Here is a 23,111-nt window from a genome sequence, read left to right on the forward strand (position 1 = left end):
GGTGTTCCGTGCCCACAAAAGCCAGGCTGTGCTGCTGCTGGAGGGGGTGGTGCCTGCTCGGTGTGAATGGCCCCTGCCCGGTGGTGTGGGCCGCTCCGGCCGTGATGGGGAGTGACGCGCCGCCCGTCCTGTCTTGCAGCATGCATCACCAGACACGGGTCTCCGTACGCCAAGAGCCCGGACTTCGTCGCCTGCGTGCAAAGTAAGTCTGTCTCCTTCCTCGGAGCCCTGGAGTCAGGGCGACTTCGGCTTCGCTGTCATTTTCAGGAGGAGTCTGAGTGCTCCCGTTGCCTTGGAGCCACAGCACCCGCCGGAGGGCCGCTCCCTTTACATGGAGCTTCCTTTTCTAAGCAAGAACCCGCTGGCTTCCTGAGCAGGCGGGAGGTGCGCTCGGTGTGAGAGGCGGCCCTTTCCCAGGTGAGGAGCAGGCGCGTCCAGCCCTGCCTCCCACTCAGTTACGTCCCCTTTCCCCACGGCCACGGGTTCTAAGAATATTCTCAGAAGGAGAGACCCAGATGGAGTCTCGTTTCACACAGGTGCAGGCAGTTCGCTGTGCCGCCCCGACCTCCCCGCCGCCCCGCTTGTCCTTTTGTGGGCCTGGCACAGGTGTCCGCCCCCGCACTGCAGCGGGGTGGGGGCCGGGGGCGCCTTTCAGCAGTGAGTGTTGCAGGCTCCCAGCCGGCTCCAGGTTTTACTGTAACAGACCCGGGGTGACGGCAGCTTTGTCTGCACGTACCTGCAGCACAGATTCCCAGGACGGGGTCGCGGGGGGAGGCCCAGGCCTGGCCCCCAGCCCCCAGCGCCCCGGGAGGGCGGACCCGTCCCCACCGCACACCAGCCCAGTGGGGTCTTTTCATTGTTTGGTCTGTGCTGGTGGAAAACGACACCCAGTCATTCAGTCTGTGTCTCTCCCTGAGGAGTGAGGCTGGCCTGCGTGTCTGGCAGCCTCGTGTTCCTTCTTCTGTGAATGGTTCGTTTTCTTTGCCTGCTTTCCTTTGTAGGAGCTGTGGAAGGTTTTGCAGATCAGCCATTTGTACTCAAGGCAGCAAAATCTCCCTCAGTTCGTCGTGTGCCTTTTTACTAGTGTTACTGTTCTGAATGATCATACAGTAAAAGTGACGCTCTGGGGGCCCTGTTGCATGAATTCCAGCCCACGCGTGGCACCGAGCACCATCTCAGCGGAGCCTGGCTCGCGCCCTGGCTCTGGTCCACACGCCCTGCGGTGCTGTCCACTTATCACCAGCCCACCCACACTTGCCTTCATTCACCTGTTCCACCTGTGAGGGGCATGGCTCTGAGTGCACAGCCAGCCCTGCATGCCAGGTCTCCTGTGCTTGGCTCGGACCGCACCTTGGGGAGAGCGTGGAGGGCAGGCGGCGGGCCAGAGCTGGCCAGGGCCCCACTACTGTGGCCATCCCCACCTATCCACCAGCCGCTGGCCCTGCCTGACTCGTCCCGGGTCACCACCACCAGCCCCAGCCCCGGGGGACAGGAAATGATGGATGTAGCGGGGGTGGGGGGCGGGGGTACCTCCCAGGTGGCCTCCCAGGAGCACATTCTGGGCAGACTGGCCCCTGCTCTCAAGGAGCCAGAACCTGTGGCGTACATCGCGGGTGACCTGGAGCACGCCCCTGCCCTCCGCTGTCCCAGGGTCCCCGTGACTTCTGCTTCCCCAGAAGTCACCCGGGCTCACGGCCCTCAGGCAGATGTGGGAGTGTCACAGCAGTTCCTGCTTCCTGTCGCTTTGGCTTTCTGTTCTTAGCTGTTTTTTTGCTGTTGTCAATTTGCCAAACCAGTTTCGTCTTTTTAAATTACGTACTCAAGTTTATTAGGTGGTTTTAGTGCCTGGGCTCAGACCGCACCTGTCCTGAGATTATAAAAGTGTTGTCTGGTGTCTCATGTTTAAGCGTGTGACCTGCCCCAGACATCCCCGTAGGAGGCGAGGTTGGGAGAGAGCTGTGCTCGCTCATCCCACACGAGGCGGCCAGGGGCCGGCGGTTTGGTTCACAGCCCCTAGTTCTAACAGCTTTCCCGCAGGATGAGCTGCAGCACTCCTGGGCTGTGTCCCTGCACGCAAGGTTTCATGGTGTCAGAGTATCTTCAGTTGTTTGAACAGCAAAGATGGTTTCCTAACCCTGTGGGACTGGACCTTCCCCCCGGGTGGCGTGCAGCCTGGGAGATGAGGAAGGAGGCGGCCCAGGGTGTTTCCTGAGCTGATGTTCAGAGGATAAATCTCATGCCAGATGCACTAAGGGCATTTCTGGCAGATTGGGAAACACCTCCCTTCCTGGTGGCCATGGCTGTGTCTGCCAGGACCCCCATGACCCTGAGCAGACCTCTCACCCCCTCCTCCCTGCGGGCCGAGGGGGCCCCCGCGCGTGGCCCGGGCACTGTCCACGCAGCCTGGATACCGCCTCGGTCTGTGGAGGTCCGGACGCCTGAGGCTGTGCAAAGCACAGTTACCCTCGCCGGGCAGGCGTGAAGATGGGAGATGGGCCCAGGACGGCCTCACAGGAAGGGCACACCCCACCCTGCCCTCCTGGAAGACGGGCCTCCAGGCCTCCGTGCACATGGGGACAATTCAGGCAGCTTCGTGCCGGCTCCTTCCTAAGAACACTGTCATCGATGTCAGCCTGGCGTAGCTGAGTGTTTTCTCCGTTGCTGTGACATCAAAGCTGTAACCGCAAAGGGGACGTCTTAGTCTTCCCGTGTCTGTGTTGAGGCCGGCAGGCCGGGCCCGGGGGCTTCTCTCCTCTGACAGTCCCCCCTGCTCCCAGACACCCGGTGCCTCCAGCTGGAGGATGGGGGCCGATTTCTGAGGCTTTGCTTGTGGGTTTCCCGCAGCCTTCGTGGGGGGCTCCGGGCCTGGTGTCGTCCTGAGGGAAGGGTCTCTGTGCCCCTCCTCTCTGGCGAGAACAGCGGGCCCATATTTGCACGTGTCGCCTGGGTTATAACTTGCCGTCAGCCCCAGACTTCTGGAAGAAGGAGCAGAGGCTGCCAGCGGTCAGCACACACTCCACATTCCAGCCCGCGGCTCGTGCCACGTCCTTCCTGCCCATTCCCGCAGCATCACGGGGCCAAGATCGCCGGCGGGCCTGACCGGGCAGACCCCGTCCGGCCCAGAAACCCTGTGCAGGCTCTGTGGGCCGTTGCGTGAGGGCCCTCAGGCCCATGCTTTGGCTTCTCGAACGCGTCCACTGAGTCCCTCAGAAGTTTGCAGGCCCCTGTGTGTCTTCTCCCTCCTTCTGTCCTGGAGACAAGCTTCCCAACAGGGTAACAGATAAAGCAGTGCCGGGTGGAGATTCTTCGGGGATGGGTGTTGTGTGGGAATCTCCCAGAACCGTCCCACTCCCAGCTGAGACTGGGGTTGGCCTCTCAGCCCCCGGGATCCTGAGATTTTTAACGGGGGGGTGTTGGGCATTCTAGGCAAATTCCAGGCGAAGTTAACAAGCCCAGGTATGTACTTCTGATACGACTTCAAGTCTCTAACCAAATACGTCAAGTGGAGATGCATGCTGTGCCCCTACCATCCCTCCCCCCGGGCCTCTGACGTGCTGAGCGTTGGACCGTCTGGCTCTGGAGCCAGCCAGGCCCCGGCATATGTCCCCCACTGGGTCTCCCTGGCCCCTCCGAGCCCCTTCTTCCCAAGACGGGATCAGGAAAGCAGACCCGTTGCTTCATCTCTCATTCCTGGCCCTGGGCTGCTTCTGTCCCCAGACTGGGGTCCTGGTCACAGCGAGCAGTGACATGGGGGCCGCAGGGCTGACCTGCCATCCCCAAACCCCGTTTCCTCAGATTGCTGGACCCAATTCCTACTCACTTCGGAGTAAAAGGGGGTCTCAGAGACGAGCCCGACAAACAGCTGTGCAAGTGTCTCAGAAACACTCGGAGATGCTGTGTTTGGTCTACGCCCGCAGGTGTTTTGCTGGCCATAATTGTGCAAAACAAGCAAACTTTGAGGTGCCCTGTGGGAAGGTCTCAAGAAGAACCAATGAGAGACTTGGGTTCCAGTTTGCAGACACAGGCAATTATGAGGGTTCCCCGAGCAGCTGGGCCTTCTGTGAGGGGGTCCCCAGGTGACCGGGTGCCCAGGCCCGTGTGGAATGCAGAGGACAAAGCAGTGTCTGGCCTGTGCCCAGGACTGACACAGGCCTGAGTGGGCTGCAGGAACACAGGACCTGCTGGCCTCCTGGACCAGGAGCGAGCCCCACAGGGCAAAGTCTTGGCTTGGCCCCAGACTTGGCGTCAGGCTGGAAATGTCAGCCCTTCTAAGAAAGAAGTGATAAGTCAGCGGTGAGTGCCCGCCTAGCCGGCCTCCACCAGGACAGACACTGGCCTGGTGCTCTCAGTGGTCAGGGGCCCTGTTGGCTTGGCTTGGCCTGTAACTAGTAGCCAGGCCGTGGAGTGAACAGGGACCTCAGAGCTGTACAGGGCGGGGACAGGAAAAGCTAGAGAACCGTGGTGTCTTGGTTGCCTGGCTCAGACCTGCCTCTCCAGGTCTGTTCTCCAGCTTCCTGTGTTTGCAGAACAGCCCAGCCTCTCAGGTGTCCCCTCCCCATGTTCCTTCCCCCATGTCGCCTCCCTGTGTCCCCCCGTGTCCCCTCCCTGCCAGCCCCACCTGCACTCGGCCTCCCCAGGCACAGCGAAAGCCCTTCTCTCAAGATCTCTCTCAACGCTGAGTCCTGGGAGGGCGGGATCTCCACTGGGGGGCCTCCCCACCCCGGGGGTGAGTCAGGGGCTCCGCATGGAAACTCCAGCTGTTTGTGACAAGCTCCTCCTTGCCACCAGGGCCCTGAAACTGCAGGAACCACACAGCGGTGGAGCCTTGCTGAGGTGCTGTGGGGGGCAGGCAGCCTCCTGCGGGACCCCTGCCAGTGCAGCCTGGGCTGGGCAGTGGCCCTCTGGGATGGGAGGGGCGGCCACACCCGTGGAGAGAATGTTGGTGACGGTCCGGGACCAGGGGTCAGCCGGGGGTTGGTGACCTGCTCCCTGGGAGGTCCGAGCCCCAGCCAGCAAGGCTTGTTCCTCGCCTCTGCTGCCGCTGGGGCCAGCCCCCACCTCTCTGGCCTGATGGGTGGGTGGCTACACCCTCTGAGCTGACCTGGGTTTCCTGGAATCTGCCTGCGCCTGGCCAGCCTGTTCTGTGACCCCACTTCTGCCTGGGGTCAGGGGGATCTGTGCAGTCGGCCGGGGCCAGTGGAGGGGACACTGGTGCCCCATGACCGCTCCCTCCCTGCCGACCAGGAGCAGTTCAGAGTGATTTTCTCTTTCTTTTCAATGCAGACCTGCCTGACCAATGCTCTCCGGACCCCTGCAATAAGGAGGGGACCCAAGTCTGCCAAGACCTCATGGGCAACTTCTACTGCCAGTGCAGAGCCGGCTGGAGGGGGCGGCTCTGCGACACAGGTGAGGCCATGCAGCTGGCAGGGGAGGGCGGGAGGGCGAGGGCCAGGCGTCAGCGAGGGCCAGGCGTCAGGTCCTCCCTCAGGCCGGCTGCAGGGCCCCGGGCTGGAGGGGCTGCCAACTCCCTCTCTTCTTCCTCTCCTTACCCTCACTGCCCTCCCGGGACATGGCCTCGCTGGCCTATCTGGCTGAGGCTGTCAGGGACCCAGGCCTCTCAATGGTCAGCCTCCGCTCAGCTCGCAGAGGAGGGAGAAGTTGGGCGGGCAGGGTGCCTCAGCCCCTGAAGTCCTCCCAGAGCATGAATGTTTGGACAGCGCACGGAGGGCTTGTTTGTGTCCCGGGCAGGGCACCATCAGGTTGTAAAGCCGCCGAGCTGAGCCCTGAGCTCAGGCCAGCTCCTTGCGAGCTGGGATGGGTAGGCAGCTCCTCTCTGAGGGCAGGACCAGGCCGCGGGGGTTGAGGGGGGCTGGTAGGAATGCCCTGCCCCCATTGATTGACAAGGAGTCCAGAGTGAGTTCACCTCCGACCTCCCGGAGTCTGCAGTTATGCAGTGTTGGCAAAGAAGCTGCGGAAAACCCCCCAGACCTGGTTAGAACCCTGGGCAGCCCCCTCACGGCATGGAGAGCCCCGTCTCCCACGAAGCTGGCGCGGTGAACCATTACTGCCCCGGGTACAGCGGGGGCCTCCCACCCACAATTGGAGGGTGGAGTCAATGGGGTCAGGTGTGCAGACACTGCCACTTGCTCCGGGCGGGAGGTGGGTCACCTCTGACGGCCCTAATCCCTCTGTGTCTTGTTCCCAGATGTGGATGAATGTGGCCAGCAGAACGGGGGCTGCAGCCAGATCTGCTCCAACAAGCCAGGCAGCTTCCACTGCGCCTGCTACGGCGGCTACACGCTCTCCCAGGACCGCAGGACTTGCCACGGTAGGGCCTGGATCCAGGACCCTTGGGCTCCTCCCCCTTTTAACTCTGCAGTTGCCGAACGGCCAGACTGCTGAAGCCGGCTGTCCGCAGGAGACTGCGGGCAGTGGCTGGTTCCTCTGGCTCTGGCGGGGAGCGGGGTGCGTCCTGCAGAGACAGCACATGCCCGGGCATGTTGGCGGCCGCAGGAGCTGCCCCAGCACCGTGACATGGGATGACTCACTGAGATCCATGCAGGGCCGGCCCAGCTGGGGAGGCCAAGCTTACAGCCCCAGAGGGGAGGCAGCTGCTCGGCCTCCTTCCAGGCCACGGGGCGGCAGACGTGTTTGTGCCAGTCGGGGGCCAGGACATTCCACATCTACCAGGCTGGCTGCCCCACGGCCCTGGGCCATGGCCTCCCTCGGAGAAAGGCCAGCATCCCTCTCACTTCCTCTCAGCCCAAGCTGGGGCTCCCTCGGCCCAGCAGCCTGAGCACACCCGAGGCCACTGCAGACTGTGGCCCATCCTCTGTCCACCCTGGCTGCTGCCCAGTGGAAGACTCTGAGGCTGTAAAGGAGCCTCCCGTGCCCCACTTTGCAGGGACACCTTTCCTCCTGCCCCCCCCCCCCCACCGCCCCACACTCACTGCAGCCGTCTCTCAGTGCTGTGGGCTGGCTCACCCAGGAAACAGGAGCTGGAACTGCTGGGGAGAGGCAGCGTCAGGGTCGGGGCCCAGGCAGGCCGGGCACCACAGGGCCTCCGAGTTGTGCTCGAGGTGACTCCTCCTCTGGAAAACAGCTTCCGTTCCGTCGGTGGCTCCCAGCCCTGACGAGACCCAGGAGGCGTCCCTGCATCCACAGGGTGGTTCCCCGAGTGCACAGGGAACCCCCGCCCCTCCCACCGAGAACAGCCACCTCCATGTTCCTGGCTCGGTCTGGCCCCAGGAAGGGACTTCAGCCTGCAGGTGGCGTTTCTCAAGCAGCCTCAGACACCCCATGTTGGGTGTCTCACTGTGACCCAAGGGTCCATCCCCCCACTGCTCCTAGGGGATCGGCAGCCTTTCTACTCGGGGTTCATTTCTTGTGCACCTGCTGCCACCAGGGAGTCCTGAGGGCCCACCCCGACTGACTGTGAGGTTAAGGTTCTGGGGAGCCCTGCACTGTCTGTCTGGACACCCCCAGGCACCACTGCTGTCCTGCCAAAGGGCCCTGCTTTAACCTCTTTGGAAGACCCCCTAGGGACCCAATCACTAGTCTCCTGTCACCCCTCCCACCAAGTCTGTGAATGGTGAGGAAGACTCTGGTGGTCTGAGTGAACCCCTGCATCCTGTTGCCTTTTCCCCCCAGAACAGTGTGCAGAACAGGGGGGTGTTCTGTGCTTGCCTGGGGTTAGCGTGATTGATTAATAATCAATGTGATGGCAGGACCCCACCCTCACTGCCCGGTTTCAGGGTGTGCCTGTTGATGCTGCCCACACGCCTCCCTTTCTCTTGACTGCCACTGTCTCCTCTGGGACCTTGAGACCCACGGACCCAGGCCGAGGAGGCTGTGGGCGTGCGGTGCCATCTTGCCGTAGCCTCTGCCCGCCGTGAACAGCGGGACTGGGCCTGGGCTTTTGGCGCCAGGGGCCAGCACCACCCACCTGCCCGCCCGTGCCCAGCTCTCCCGCTGCCATGCTCTGGGTGGCGGCATCTTCACGGGGAGGAGTGTTGGGAGGGTTGAGGATTGAGGGGGCGGAGCAAGAGGCCCCGAGGGGGGAGGTCAGGGCACCATCTGGGCCCCAGCTCCAGCCCCATGTTGCTGGAGACTCTGGGAGGAGAAAGGTGATGGCTTAGGCTGGGAGCACAGTGGTCTCAGGGTTCTGTTCACTGTTTCTTGTGAGGAGGGGATGCCCAGCGCTGGGTCTGCTGGGGACACAGTCAGGACAGGTTCCCATCTGGAGAGGGCATCCCCACACCACGCCTTCCCTGGTGCTGGTGAGGCCCAGACCCCAGCTCTGCCTCCTGCACTTGTGAGGTGCAGCCTCTTGGGCCCCAGACGATCAAGTCAGAGTTTGTGGTGGGCCCGGCCCTCCAGTCACACCAGCCCAGGGGGGCTCTGTGCCACTCAGGCCTGCGGACCCCATCTAGGGCATCACAGAGCGGCCAGTGGGGGCCCTGCACCTGCCCAGCCTGCAGGGACGGGCCACTGGGCCACCCAGGGCTGGGCATCCCTCAGACAGCGAGCTTTCGTGGAGCCAGTGAGGTCAGCAGAGACTGCAGGGTAGGTGCGAGCTCCCCCACAACTGAGGCAGGACCTCGCCAGCCAAGGGCAGGAGCCAGCGCTCCAAGGCTGCCTTGTGCGGGGCAGCTTCCTGCTCCCCGGTCCCCAGTGCGAGCCTGGTTCCTCCCCGCGCTGTGTCTGGCACCTTCACCCCCGTGCGACTGGGGCTGTTCTGGATCCACGGCTGTGCCTGCGCACAGGGAGCAAGGACTGGTGGGGGGGTCGGCCCAGACTGGCTCCCAAAGGGACCGTGGGCTCTGAAGTGTCCACACGATCAGTCCTGCCTGTGGGGTCATCGCAGCTCACACACTCCTCTCAGGGAGCACGTGCCCTTTGTGCTGGCTCATGCCTGCAGCCTGGGAGAAATCCGGCTTTCTCATCCGAAAGCCTGCTTGCTGGTGAGCTGCCCTGTGGCCAAGTCATGAGCAGCTATGTCTTGGCCGCACACACTTCTGCATTGCCATCTGCGGAATCGGTGTTACCTGAAGCACTGCCGCACCTTCTCGATGTTCCTTGTCTCTGTAGGAACTAGTTCTTCAAGGCAGGCTTTGTCTACTTTTTTGCCAGAGTGGCAGAGTGGACGAGACCTCAGGGGAGACCCTTGATGGTCATTTACGTGACTGGAGTCGATTTCCGACGGGCAGACCCTGGTGTGAGTCAGGGAGAGGCGGCGCCCAGGGCTGTGGCTGCAGGGTCAGGAGCCAGCTCGGGGCTCCAGGGCACAGGGCGGACTTCAGGTCAAACTCCCTGGGGTGACATTTGACTTCCTGGACTGCGGTCATTTGAATTAAGCAGCTATCCTGTGCACCCCAGCCGATGGGTGCCCTTTGCCGTATCTGAAATCAACCTTCTTCACCAGGCCCCTGGTGAGAAATGCCCCCATCCCCACCCTGCTCCTGGGCCTGGAGCTGCAGAGCCCAGTGGATTAGAAGGAAGGGAGGAGGCAGGAGAGGAGGAGGGAGGAGGGGAGGAGAGGGTGGGAGTGGGGTTAGAGGAGGAGGGGGACTGGAGGGGACGCCTCGTTGCGCAGAGCTGGTCCGACACCGCCAGGCATCGCTCACCCAGCAGAGCTGGACGCCTCAGCCGGGCAGGCGGCAGCGCGGGTCCGGCCAGCTGCCAGCGGGCCTGGCCGACCTGAAGCGCAGCTCGCTTTTCTTGCAGACGTGGATGAGTGTGTGGACGCGGGCACCTGCGGAGAGGCTCGCTGCCGGAACCTGCCCGGCTCCTACTCCTGCCTCTGCGACGAGGGCTTCGCGTTCAGCTCCCAGGAGAAGGCCTGCCAGGGTACCTTCACGTGCGCACACACGGGCACGGGCGTGCACACACAGACAAGCCTGTGCCTCTTGATGTAGCCAGGCACCTTGCCACCTGCCACAGACACGGGAGGGGCGGGCAAGGCAGGGCCCCCGTGCCCCCGAGCCCCCGAGCCCACCAGCTTCTCTCCACCCGGTTCCACCTGCTGTGCTGGGGCCGTCCTGGCCCCAGTAGCTTCCTGGGGGCACAGAGAGGATGTCCCCTCCCGCTGTCTTCCTGAGAAAGGGGATGGGGTGGTCCAGGCCCTGCCTCCAACGCCTCCCCTCCAGGCCATCCCTGGGCCCCATGCTCACCTGCAAGCAATGCTGTCCTTGGCACGGACCTGCTCCGGAACCTTGAGTCTGGGTGTCCCAGGGAACAGGCTCAGCTTGTGCTGACCTCCCCTGTCTCCAAGCACAGTGGCCACTTCCCCAGCAGAGAGCCGCGGAATCAGTGTGTGCGGCTGGCTGGGTGGGAGCCATGGGAGTGGGTTCTCTGGGGTCACGTGCTTGGGGGCGTGTCCACGGCGGTGTGATCCGAGAACGAGGTGTGCACTGGCAGCAGCGGGGCTCAGGTGTACCTTGTGGCCTGCAGATGTGGACGAGTGTGTGGAGGGACGCTGTGAGCAGGCCTGCATCAACTCCCCGGGGAGCTACACCTGCCACTGCGATGGCCGTGGGGGCCTCAAGCTGTCCCTGGACATGAGCACCTGCGAGGTAGCGCCCGGCCACAGCCTCGTGGGAGGCTTCCTGGGAGCGGTGCTTTTGCCCGGAGGCCCGTGTCCTCGGGCCGCTTGGGGAGACGTGGCCCTTCCGCTGGGTGTTCTGTTGTGTTTGTGAAGTCGTGGTAACTCCTGCCCCGAGACTGGCTGGGTGGTGCCTGCCCCGAGTGCGACTGGTTCACATGCCGCGGATATGGCCTGTGCTCGGGTCCCGGGGGGGGGGGTGGGCTGTGCAGTCAGCACCCCCTGACTGTGGGGCGCAGACCTGCTCTGGCTGCTTCCAGCTGTGCTGTAGAGCAGGGAACCTTCTAGAAAAGACGGTCTTCAAGGCTTCTATGTCTTACTTACTTTACAACATTCTATAGTTGTTTTTTGTTCTCCATGCTTTTCTGTCCTTTCGAACTATTCCGTAATTTAAAAAATAAAAGCAAAAGGGAAATTAGCAGGGAGGGAGGGCACTGAAGAGACTGGGAGAGGCGGCTGTGAGCAAGGAGCCCAAGGCTTCTGGAAATGTCTGAGAGCAGCCCCTCCTGGAAGCCCCCACGGCGGGCCAGGGAGCAGGCCTAGGGTCCACGCTGGGCCGGGGCGTGCCCGGCAGGCCCCAGGTGCCCGTGACCAGGGCTGGGCTGGGCCGCCTCCCCTGACGCTCCCCCCGCCCCATTCGACAGGACATCCTGCCCTGCGTGCCGTTCAACGTGGCCAAGAGCGTGAAGTCCCTGTACCTCGGCCGCATGTTCAGCGGGACGCCCGTGATCAGACTGCGCTTCAAACGGCTGCAGCCGACGAGGTGAGCGCAGAGCGGGCAGGGAGCCTTGGCGAGCTCTGCAGGGAGGGGCCGCATGCCCCAAACCTGTGTGTAACCTGCTCGTCCCCTGGTGCCGGTGCTCAGGCTGGTGGCTGAGTTCGACTTCAGGACCTTTGACCCCGAGGGCGTCCTGTTCTTCGCCGGAGGCCATCAGGACAGCACCTGGATCGTCCTGGGCCTGCGGGCCGGCCGGCTGGAACTGCAGCTCCGCTACCAGGGTGTTGGCCGCGTCACCAGCAGCGGGCCGGTCATCAACCACGGCATGTGGCAGACGGTGAGTGTGCCACCGCTGCGCCTCTGGGCAGGGCCGAGGTGCCGGCCAAGGGCCAGCATTCACTGTGCTCACTCATGCACTCAGCAGTGAGCAGGCCCTGCGACGGCAGGACAGGTGACATCTCATCATGTAATCGGAGCCTGGTTTCCACCGCAGGAGCCGTGGTCCTCAGGGGGCAACTGCCCCAGGGACACCGGCTGTGTCTGAAGACGGTGCTGTCTGTCACGGGGGTGTGGCTCCTGGCAGCTGGGCTGAAGCCCGGGGGCTGCTGGGCACCTGCAGCACACAGGACACCTGCCCTGAGAACCCACTGCTCTGTCCTGCGTCACGGTGCCCAGGGCTGAGTGGCCTGTGACACACAGGGTCCCTCCCAGACCTCAGAGTCCCCTGGGTCAGAATTGGGCATTTAGGGGGAAACACTTGAGGAAGAAATGGGGAAAGCATTCTTTTTTCCTCTAAAAGAGAAGATAAAGTGGAAAAATTTGCCCTGGCCTCCGTGAATAAAAACACTGTAGACGTTTGCTAACATTTCCACCCCGTCAGCGACGCCCAGCTCCTTCTTTCCTGAACTCTCAAAGCCCAAGCAACTCCAGAGCAGCCAGAGAGGCACCTTCAGCAAAGTTACAGGGAAGAGTGAATCCAAGGGGCGCGTCTCAGGGGCTGAGCTCTGCACGTGGGAACCAGGCCCCGGGCTGAGGGGCACGCGGTGTCCCAAGTGGGTTGGACGCTGCCCCAGGGGCAGGCGCTGGAGGAGCACGGCCAGGTGGCGGGTGCAGCTGCCAGCCCACCCGAGACGCGAGCTGGTCCTGGAGGAGCAGGGCGGGCTCGACGACCATCATCTCTTGTGCGACCTGCCCCCCGGCCCCCAGTGCAGACACCAAATCCAGACCTGAATGTCTAAATGTGTCTCCCCTCGAGCCAAAAAGGAAATGAGTAGGCTCCTGGGGCATTGGAAGGGCGCGTAGTGTACAGAGTGATAGGTTTTTACATTTTCCTACGAGGAACGCAGGAAAGAGTGGAAAGTTTTAGGATGAATTTGTATGTTTGCTCAGCATTCAGTCTGCCAGACATGGAGCAGCTGCTGGAGATTCTGAAATAGAGCGTCTTCTCCTCCCTCCAGCTGTACAGAGCATGAGTCCCTCCCCCTGAAGGCAGCTCCCTGGCTGAGGCTTAATTTAGGGCCCAGGGACAGGGGAGTGGCTCCGGTGGACTCCTTTGCAGGGGGGAGGGGGGAGGGGAGGAGCCATGCTGGGAGGGAAACTGGCAGAGCCAGAGCCACACCGTAGACGGCAGGGGGCCCACGCAGTGATGGGCACGGTCCCCTCGGGGTTGGGAGTCTCTTGGCCCCAGGCCGTGACGGGAATTGGTGCCCAAGGCTGGGTGCCCCTTCAGAAGGGGCACCCGCCCCCTCACAGCGCCTGTGTCCTTCAGATCTCTGTTGAGGAGCTGGAGCGGAACCTGGTGATCAAGGTGAACAAGGATGCTGTTATGAAGATCGCAGTGGCTGGGGATCTGTTTCAGCTGGACAGAGGACTGTACCACCTGAATCTTACTGTAGGAGGCATTCCCTTCAAGGAGAAAGACCTTGTCCAGCCTGTAAGTGCAGCTGTCAGTTCCTGGGGTCAGAGCCCAGGATGGGTGAGGATGGGGTTTGACCCTGAGGGCCGTGGGCAGCACTGACCAGGTTTGTCAGAGGACCTGGAGGAAGACACACGTTTTCCAGCAGGTGCAGCTTTGTCGTAAACTCACCCTTTCTTTCTATGAGACTCATTTGAGTTTTCATCTGAATTGATAATAAAAATGTCTATCTTGCAGTAGAGATAAATCACATTGAAATTATTCTTTAACAAACAGAACAGTCAACTTTTTTGGACAATTGTCAAGGACATTTGGGCTGTTAAACCTCCAGGACTTCCATAGGGGAGAAAAAAACTGATGGGAGGTCAGTGTTGGTCATTTCTCAAAGTCCTGCCCCTTCCTACCACCTGCCCCACACGCTGACATCCATGGCCAGAGTCACTGGCGTTCTGACTCCGATTTCCATGCCACACACCAGAAGTCAGTCCAACATGCCGAGGTTCCGAATGAAGGATCGTGGCAGCACTGTCTCCCCTCCAGACGGGGTGAGGGGTGCCCTGCACCCCAAAGTTCCTGCCTCGTTTTACAGATGAGGGCTGAGGGGACATCAGGATTTGCTCAGAACAATAGGGCGGGTGTGTGGCTGAGCCAGACTTAGCGTTCCCAGCCCCTGACCTTCCTGTCCTCATGTGCGCTGGCGCCAGGTCAGAGTGCGGGCACAGCGTGAGTGTCACCGCGCCCCACCCCCTTTGTCTGCTGGGTGAGTGGGGAGACGTGGTGCAGACAGGGAAGCCCACCCGTCATGCTCCTGCGTGGGGAGCGGACCCACTGCGTGCACTGCACTCCTGATCGCGGGCTTTGTCGAGCGCAGAGCCCTGCAGCAGATTAACCTCCACATCTGCAGTGGTGTCCACAGCCTGAGCCGAGAGGGCGCGAGTGTCACGACACCTGGGAGCACGTGTGGTGCCCAGGGAGCCACTGGGCGTCTCTGTCTCCAGATGAACCCCCGTCTGGACGGCTGCATGAGGAGCTGGAACTGGCTGAACGGTGAGGACACCACCATCCAGGAGACGGTCAAAGTGAATGTGAAAATGCAGTGCTTCTCGGTGACGGAGAAGGGGGCCTTCTTCCCCGGGAGCGGGTTTGCCTTCTACAGCCTGGATTACGGTGAGTCCTGGCTCCTGCCTGAGGACAGCCGTGGTCGTCCTGCCGCCGAAACACACAGGGACACAGACAAACCAGCAGACAGTCCCCACTAGGACCACAGTGTGGGGTTCATACCTGGGCTGGGGGCCGGGGCGCAGGCCCACCTGGCAGGGCGGCCGCTCCTGGCCCCGGCTGTGAGGGGCAGGGGTGGAGGGAAGAGCTGGCCAGGCAGATGCAGGGGTCCCAGGGGGTGCTTTCTAGATGGTCTGAGACAAGACAGGCTTGGGCTCTTGCGCTTGGACATGGACGGCTGTGGGCCGGGGAGCGGCGGCCCCTCAGGCACTGCAGGGAGCTCAGCTTCCAGGAGGGGGAGGGGCCGGCCCCGCAGCTCTGCCTCCAGGCACTGAGGTGCGGAGAGCACCGCAGGCGCTTTCCCTGTACATCTGGGGAAAGGAAATGGGAATAGGCCTTGACAGCGGCTGGGACCTGGTGGACTGGGGAGGCGGCTGCAGGAGACCAGGAGTGGGCGGGCCGGCCCCGAGTGCCTCCAGCTTCTCTGCAGCCCGGCCCTTAACTCTTAGAACAAAACACGGTTATCTTTTTCCCTTTATTATTAATTAGGGACAATTTGCAGTAAAGACATAGAATTCTCATGTGCTGATAAATGAGCAATCACTTAGACATCAGCTTTACGTGGACTGAGTGACTGTCCCAAATCAGTGACACTGGTCGCTTGGTCTGTCCCAAAGATGTCGGCCTGGCCATTTCAGGCTGCAGGGTGGCTGACGGTTCTGTCCGACTCTTCCCTAGATGGGGCTTGGCTGGAGCCCAGAACAGTCACCATGCCTGGTTCATGGGCCCTAGAGGCTTTTGAGTTGAGGGTGTTGGGAGAGCCGTGCAGCCCAGCCCAGGGGCCACCATGCACAGCCTAAGCTCCGCTTTCAGTGGGTTGGCTGGGTGGCTGGAGTATGGTCTGTCTGCAGCTCCGACAGGTGCCTGCTTTCCTGGGCCTCCTGGGCCTCCGGCCGACACCTGTTCCAGGGAGGCTCTGGGTGACTCCTCATGTCCCCTTCTCTAGAGCCCACTCCTGCCCAGGCTCCCGGGGCCCTTCTGGCTCTGCCCTCTCTGTCTCCACGTTCTCACCTGTGGGGGGTCCATGTGTCAGTCAGGTGCATTAGATGCCCAATCTACACGTGCCATTCATGATCCGTCCAGTGCACCTGCTGCAGCCTGTGTAGCACACCTGAACAAAGGACCACCCACTGAGGTGCTAATTGTAACAGGAAAGCGAGCGCGGCTCAGAACACCACACTGTATGTGCGGTCGGAATGACCAGCTTCCGTTTTCATTGCTTTTTTAACTCTTCCAAGTACTTCAACTTATAGAGCTGCCTGAACACCACAGGTGAGGTGCGGGGGCCGGAGGGCCAGGAAGCCCCCAACCTCCCCTCCACTCTGTGGGAAGAGCTGTCCAGAGGCGAGGATGTTGGACGCAGCTGGGGGTGGACGCCGCGGCCCGCAGGTGCACCTGCGCCTGCAGCCCCGGGGGCCTGGATAGCCTGGTGGTCACCCAGAGGGGCGATGGGGAGGGCGGGCACTGGCATGGACATCCTTGGGTGGCCCCGGGGCCTTTGGACCTGAGTCAGGGGCCCAGCTGTCAGGTCACACGGTGGTGGAGCCTGGAAGGCTCAGCACTGAGTTTCCGGTTCCCATCTGCCTCTGGGCCCAGCAATCCCCGCAGCCCAGGGCTCACGGCCTCGCTCACTCTCGCCCCCCTCTCGTTTGTATTGCCTTGCGATGCGCCGCCTCCATCGCAGCACGGACGTCACCGGACGTGGGGACCGAGACCACCTGGGAGATAGAGGCCATGGCTCGGATTCGCCCCGCCACTGACACGGGCGTGCTGCTCGCACTGGTGGGAGACGACCACACCGTCGCCCTGTCAGTGGCCCTGGTCGACTACCACTCCACCAAGAAGCTCAAAAAGCAGGTACCATGCCCCGCCCCGCCCCAGGGGTGAGCACTGTCCTCGGGCGGCCGGCCTGCCAGCCACCCCTGGGCCCAACTGCGCCTCCTGGGCTCAGGTCCGTCCCCCTGACTCTCACCAGGGTCTGCCCAGCCACGCGTGGACACGAGGTCCCTGACACAGCTGCATGGCAGCTGCACTTGGGGGCCCACAAGCCAGCTGTGCAGAGGGGACACTTTCCACCCGCTCAGCGGCTTAGAGCAGTGTGAACCAATCGCTCACATTTAAGCTGGACAATTCCACTCGCGAATCAGATTTCCAGTTTCCCTTGAGGAGACAGGTGTGTAGACACGGCCCAGGCCTTGTAGCCTCATCCCCTGGGCGACACGCTCGGGCTCTGAGCACAGACCCCGACCCACCCGCTGCCGCCTCCACGCAGTCCCCACCACTCCCTACTGTCTCCCGATGCCAGGTCCACACCATGGTCACTGGACGTGCTGTCTTCTTAGAGAGCATCTGGAGGAGATGGAAATAGGTTTCATCCTCTGGCTTCTGGACTAAGGGAGGCACGGCTGCCCCAGGGGGACTTGCTCACCAAGTCAGCCTGCCTTCCAAGCTAGCCAGACCCTCTCACCTGGGCTAGGGGCCAAGAGGCCCCCCTGGGCCCTCACCTGCCAGGCCCGGCCTCCGCAGGGTCCCATGCTCGGGGTAGACAGCCTGGAGGCCCACAGCTGAGACCACATCCCCGGGCAGGGAGAGCGAGGGAGGAGGGGGGCCATCAATTGTCAGAGTATGTCAGTCCTCTCTTGTCACAGTGTCTCTGCCTTGTGTTGTCAGTGCCTCTGTCCCCTCTTGTCAGTGTCTCTCTCCCTGGTTGTCACATCTCTGTCCCTTGTCATCAGTGTCTCTGCCTTGTGTCATTACAATGTCTCTGTCACCTCTTGTCACAGGGTCTCTGCCCCATGTTATCTGTGTCTCTGTCCCCTGTCATTACAGTATCTCTGTCCCCGGTTGTCAGTTTCTTCGTTCCCTGTGGTCACAGTGTCTCTGTCCTGTGTTGGAAGCGTGTCCTGCCTGGCATGTGCACCTGGGCTGCCTCTTGGGCAGTTTGCATTTGCTGCCAGGCCCCTGCGTGCTGCTCCATGTGGCATCTCCCTGTGGAGAGAGCAGTCCTTCCCCACATTCTGGCCATGGACACTCTGGTGGCTGCGGTCATCTCTGCCCAGGCTGAGGCACGTGCATCCACGTGGCTGGAACTTGTTTCCCCAACTCCCACCGAGGATGCACTGTTCCATCTGTCCGTCTTCATGCCCAGGGGCCTTGTCATTTACACGCACAGAAACTGAGCCCCTGCCACAGCCCAGCTGCAGGGACCCCACCCACAGGAGGGTCCAGACCAGGGCAGGACACAGGGCCCAGGAGCACATGGCCGCCCTCCCCTGCTCAGGTGCGCATCTCCCCACAGCTGGTGGTCCTGGCCGTGGAGAGCGTTGCCCTGGTCCTGATGGAGATCAAGGTTTGTGACGGCCAGGAGCACGTGGTGACCATCTCTGTGAACCAGGACCGGGCTGCCCTGGAGGTGGACGGCACCAAGGGCCAGAGTGAAGTGAGCGCTGCGGGGCTGCAGGAGAGGCTGGCTGTCCTTGGGAGGCGCCTGCAGGGCTCTGTGCTGACCTTCGTTGGGGGACTGCCAGGTAGGGGCCCCAACCTGCTCACCTCAGCAGAACTGGGGTGTCTGTGCCAGAAGGAAGGGAGGACACAGGTGGGCCCACCAGCCGCTCTGTCCCCGTGTGTGTCTGCACTGGCTCAGCAGTGAATCGGGCCAGGATGGGAACACACTCACTGGGGACCGGCATCGGGCTGAAGCCACCCCACCTCCCGGAGCCCCTCGCAGCACCCCCAAGCATTTGTCAGATGGGCTCCAGCCAAGGGGCCAAGGATGGTTGGGAGGGCCCAGTCCACCAGGGGCCGTGCCAGAGCCAGGTGCCTGGTGCCCCCAGCCAGCCTCACCCCCCAAGTCCCAGTGCAGTAGCCACGGACAGAATGACCACCAGTGCCTCCTGCGTCCAGGAAGCGTCAGCACAGCTAGCTCCTGCAGACCAGGGGCCTCATGTCTGGTCAGATGGAGCCCAGTAGTGAGGGCAGAGTGCAGGGGGCAGATTAGGGCCAGGATCTCATGGAAGCCCGTTGGCCCCCACTTCCTGGGGAGGGGGGTGGTCTCTGCAGGCCACAGATGGCAGGATTTCTGTCTCAGCTGCCAGACCCAAACTCCGTTTAGTTTAATAAACAAAGCTTTTTGAAGAGGATGAGAGAGCCTGGAAGCCCTCAGCATGAGTCACTGGGCCAGGAGGAGAGAGTTTAAGTGACTGGACTGTCTGTGTGCACTTCCTGGAGGGTCGGGGGTGCAGACGGCAGCTGTCCAGTGCTTGTCTGTCGGGAGGCCCAGCCGGGACGGTGATGCCCTGGAGGAGGGCAGGGACCCAGCAGGCCATGGGGGCGGGGGAGCCCAGTCCCCAGACGATAGGCAGCCCGCCCACTGAGACACGTCTGTCTTTTCCACGCGGCCAGAGGTGCCGGTGACCTCGGCCCCCGTCACAGCATTCTACCGCGGCTGCATGACGCTGGAGGTCAACGGGAGGGCGCTGGACCTGGACGAGGCCAACTACAAGCACAGCGACATCACCTCCCACTCCTGCCCACCTGTCACGCCGGCCGCCTAGGCTCCCGCTGCTGCTGGACACTCGCGCCCCCGCCCAGCACACCTCCCGCCTTCTCCTCCAAGCAGGAGGGAAGGCGGGGGCACCAGTGACCCTGCGCACAACACTGAATCCTGGCCGGCGTCCCTCCGAGGCCACCCTCTGCCGTGTAACATACGTGTAAATAGTGGACTGAGCTCAGGGCCGACCCGAGCCCTCCTGGGGCCGAGGCCCGCAGCCGCCAGAGCGGACCCAGGAACGTGATTCTGTTATTTTTACTACCAGATGCTTCTTTCTGACCTAAAACTATGGAAAAATAAAATATTTACAGACCCTTTCTAGCCCCATGTTGGGGTTTCTGCTCCTTGGTGCTCAGCGGCACGGCCGTCGGCAGGTCTGAGGCCAAGGGGCCGCAGAAAGTGTGAAACATCCACCGCAGCCAAGGTCCCCGTGGAAGGAGGGGCCCCACCCGCCTCTCCACACACAGGTGCACACGCGGTGCATGTACACACTCAGTAGTGAGGCGGCTGGGGAGCAGAAAAGCAGGTTCAGGCCAGCAGGAGCCCCAGGGTCACAGTGACACCGTGGCCCACCCCGGCTACTCAGGCCAGCCCTGCTGGGCCCCAGGGGCCTGAGCCTCCGGTGTCCTTTCAAGTCACCCCTGTACCTTCAGGTCTCAGTCTGGTCCCTTGAGGTGAGCTTGGCCCAGGGGTCCCGCCTGATGGACCAGTGTCGTGGAGACCCCACGCCAGCCTTCTCCCGCTGGGCCACCAGACCACCCCACCTTGCCACTCCAGCCAGCCAGGGCCCCGGTGAGTCCTCGAGGCCAACTCTCTTCCAGGCTCAAGAGGGAGCCTCTCCTCCTCCAGGCACCGTGGCCCACGCTGCTTCCCAAGGGCCCCAGTGGAGCTCACTCGGGTCGCCCAACTTCAGCAGCCTCTGGGTGGAATTCTGCTGACTCAGGACTTCATAAAACCAGTCTAAGAGGCTCTTCAAGAGATTTCCACAGACCAGGGGCAGGGGGAGGTCAGGCGTGGGCCTCGGAGAGCCCATGTCCTCATGAAACGTCCAGCCAAGGTCCCCGTAGAAGGCGGGGGTCCCACCCAGCCTCTCCCACAGACCGTGGATCTCCTTCCACCTGTGACCAGGGTAGACGTGTGTGGCTTACACCGCAAGTGGACCCCAAACCCAGCCCCCTGTGCTGGCTCCGGGATGGGGGGGGGCGGCCTGACGGGCTGAGCAGGTCAGGCCAGGGCTTGGAGCTGAGGGACACAGCCTCAGGCTGTCCACCTAGGGCTCGAGAGCCCAGTCCTGAGGACCCTGGTGTCGACCAAGAGTACCAGCACAGACACCATCTGCTCAGTGAGCGGTCTGAGCACAACTCCAAGGAATGTGGGACACACAGTCCCACTGTGGCCCCCAGGAGCCACCTGGGCTGCCCACCGTCTGGCCACGTGTGGCCTCAGGAGCCCAAAGCCACTCTGGAGCCTGATCCAATTCTCAGTCTTGTCACCACAGCATTCCCGCCATGCTCTCTGGTTTCCAGTCCACTCTGGAGGTGGCTCTGGAATGTTCTTATGGAATGCTGCCCTGGCTAGCTGTGAGCTTCCTCCTGGCCAGCCCCAACCAGCTCATGAAGGCCAGGACGGCCAGCAGAGCAGGGGACTCACACAGAGCCCTGGGGCTGGACTCTGGGACCCACAGACGGGCCAGTGCTCCGGGGCCTCCTGACCACCTTGGGTTCGTCTTCTTCCCGGGGACAGCGAGGCAACGTCTGTTTCCTGGTGCGGTTTCCTTAGCCTTCCACCGGGCGCCAGGGGTTACCCTAACTGCTGCCAAGAAAAAGCTTACGGCCAGGTCAGAGCCAAACGCTGCAATACGTTCCCAGCTGCGCTGACCAGGTTGGCGAACTTGCTGCTCCCAGGTCCAGGCAGGGCCAAACTGCACACAAGGCCGTGGCCGACGGAGAGTCTGCATCTGACTGTGTGCGCCACGGAGGAGCAGCTGGGGTGAGTCTGACTGTGCGCTTTGCAGGACCGCACAGAGATCTGACCGGGCGCCATGGGGGGTGGGGGGTTGGGATGGGTTATGCTGCTGACACAGAATGTGGTCAGAGCTGACCTCAGAGTTTTTTGCTCTTTTGTTTTTAAGAGTAACATCTGTGTTTCATTCTTCTGTTTGTTTTTCGGATACTATAGATTGGTAACAGTTTTGTGTGACGGGCTGTTCTGTGCCTTTAGCACATTTAGGTGCATCCCTGTAGCCTACACGCCACTGCCAGTGGGAACCCACACACACACACGTGAGACAGTCACAAATGTCTTCAGACACTGCCACACGTCCCCTGGGGCAAGTCAAACCTGTCGAAAACCCCGCATTACAGAAAGAGGACGTTTGACCCCGCTCACATAACACAGAAAGTTACCGCTAGGCACGTATTTAACTCCAAGGTAACCTACGAGGCATTTAGGAGGTAACGCAAGGCTGTAGCCTGAGGGCCAGTGCGGCCCTCCCCCGGCATTGTTAACAAAGCCTCACTGGCACCAGTCACGGCACTGACTGACCCCTGTGCCCAGCTTCTCTCACGTTAGGACGGCTGAGCTGAACAGTGGCTAGACAACTGCTGGCCCTCGAAACCCGAGGTGCGTCCTATCTGTCCCTTACTGAACTTTGCTGACCTCTGTGATAAAAGACTATTTTTGTGAACTAGGGTGAAGAAATATTTCTTTAAAATATAAAACAAAACGCTCTCGTGATAAAGAAAAATATCTAAAAATTGGGCTGCATTAAAATCAAGAACTTCAAGAAAAACAAGGTTGGAGGACTGACGCTACCTGACCTCAAGACTCGTTAAAGGAGTTACAGTAATCAGTACGGCCTGGTATTGCCAAATGAACAGACAGACAGACAGACAGACCAATGGAACAGAAGAGAGAGCCCAGAAATAGACTCGCAAAAATAGAGTCAACTGATCTTCAGCAAAGGACCAAAGGTAACACAACGGAGCAAAGACAGTCTCTTCACAGAGCATGCTGGAACAGCTGGACATCCACACGCAAATGAACCTCGACACAAACCTCGCACCCCTCACAAAAGCCAACTCGAAATCGATCACACGTCTGAATATAAAGATCTACGCACGAAACTGTAAAACTCCTAGAAGACGCGCAGGAGAAAATCCGGATGGCCTGGGACTTGGGTTGACTTTTCAGATCCAACGCCAAAGGTGCAAGCCATAAAGAAATAACGGCTAAGCCAGGCTCCATTAAAACGAAACATTTCTGGCAAATGACACTGTCAAGAGAATGAAAAGACAAGTCACAAACAGGAGAAGATATTTGCAAAAGACACATCTGATAAGGCTCTGTGACCCAAAATGTACAAAGAACCCTTAAAACTCAACAGTAAAAAAACAAACAACTCAATTTAAAAAAATGCATCAAAGATTTCAACAGACATCTCACCAAAGAAGCTATACTAGTGGCAAATAAACACACAAACAGACGCTCAGCACCACATCCTCAGGGAGACGCAAATTAAAACAGCAGTGACAGACCACCTCGCACCTGTCAGAACGGCCAAAACCCAGACACCGACAACACCAAGTGCTGGCGAGGATGTGGAGCAGCGGGCACTCAGCACTGCAGGCGGGAGCAGCAGAATGGTGCGGCCACCGTGAAGACGGTTTCTAACGGAACTAAACACACCCTCGCCGCGTGACCCAGCCACCGTGCTCCTTGCTGTTTACCCAAAGGAGCTGAAAACTGTCCACACAGAAATGTGCACACAGCTGTTTACGGAAGCTTTGTTCATAATTGCCAAACCTGGAGGCACCTGAGATGCCCTTCAGTAGGTGGTGGGTAAACAGACTGTGTTCCATTCAGACACTGGATTATTATTCAGTGAGAAAAAGAAATGACCTACCAAGCCGTGAAAAGACATGGAGGAACCTTGAACGCATGTGATGAAGTGAAAGACGCCCGTCGGAAAAGGTTACACGTTGTCCGACTCCCACTACGTGACATTCTGGCAACAACAGAACTATGGAGACAGCAAGGATATCAGTGG

At 61.1% G+C, this 23,111-nt stretch overlaps 1 protein-coding gene across 1 annotated transcript in view; it reads left to right on the forward strand.

Moving 5' to 3' along the window:
* GAS6 (growth arrest specific 6) overlaps positions 1 to 19,385 on the forward strand; it is a 33,154-nt gene extending 13,769 nt beyond the window's left edge. The window contains exons 4-15 of the mRNA XM_032496567.1: positions 140 to 202; positions 5,284 to 5,406; positions 6,206 to 6,328; positions 9,727 to 9,849; positions 10,453 to 10,574; positions 11,248 to 11,366; positions 11,469 to 11,658; positions 13,090 to 13,254; positions 14,235 to 14,403; positions 16,199 to 16,371; positions 17,813 to 18,041; positions 18,916 to 19,385. Coding sequence (XP_032352458.1) covers positions 140 to 202; positions 5,284 to 5,406; positions 6,206 to 6,328; positions 9,727 to 9,849; positions 10,453 to 10,574; positions 11,248 to 11,366; positions 11,469 to 11,658; positions 13,090 to 13,254; positions 14,235 to 14,403; positions 16,199 to 16,371; positions 17,813 to 18,041; positions 18,916 to 19,067 — 1,751 coding nt within the window. The 3' untranslated portion in view covers positions 19,068 to 19,385. The remainder of the gene's footprint in view (positions 1 to 139; positions 203 to 5,283; positions 5,407 to 6,205; positions 6,329 to 9,726; positions 9,850 to 10,452; positions 10,575 to 11,247; positions 11,367 to 11,468; positions 11,659 to 13,089; positions 13,255 to 14,234; positions 14,404 to 16,198; positions 16,372 to 17,812; positions 18,042 to 18,915) is intronic.
* The last annotated feature ends 3,726 nt before the right edge of the window (positions 19,386 to 23,111 follow it).

This window comes from Camelus ferus, chromosome 14, assembly GCF_009834535.1.
Source record: "Camelus ferus isolate YT-003-E chromosome 14, BCGSAC_Cfer_1.0, whole genome shotgun sequence".
Classification (NCBI taxonomy): Eukaryota; Metazoa; Chordata; class Mammalia; order Artiodactyla; family Camelidae; genus Camelus; species Camelus ferus.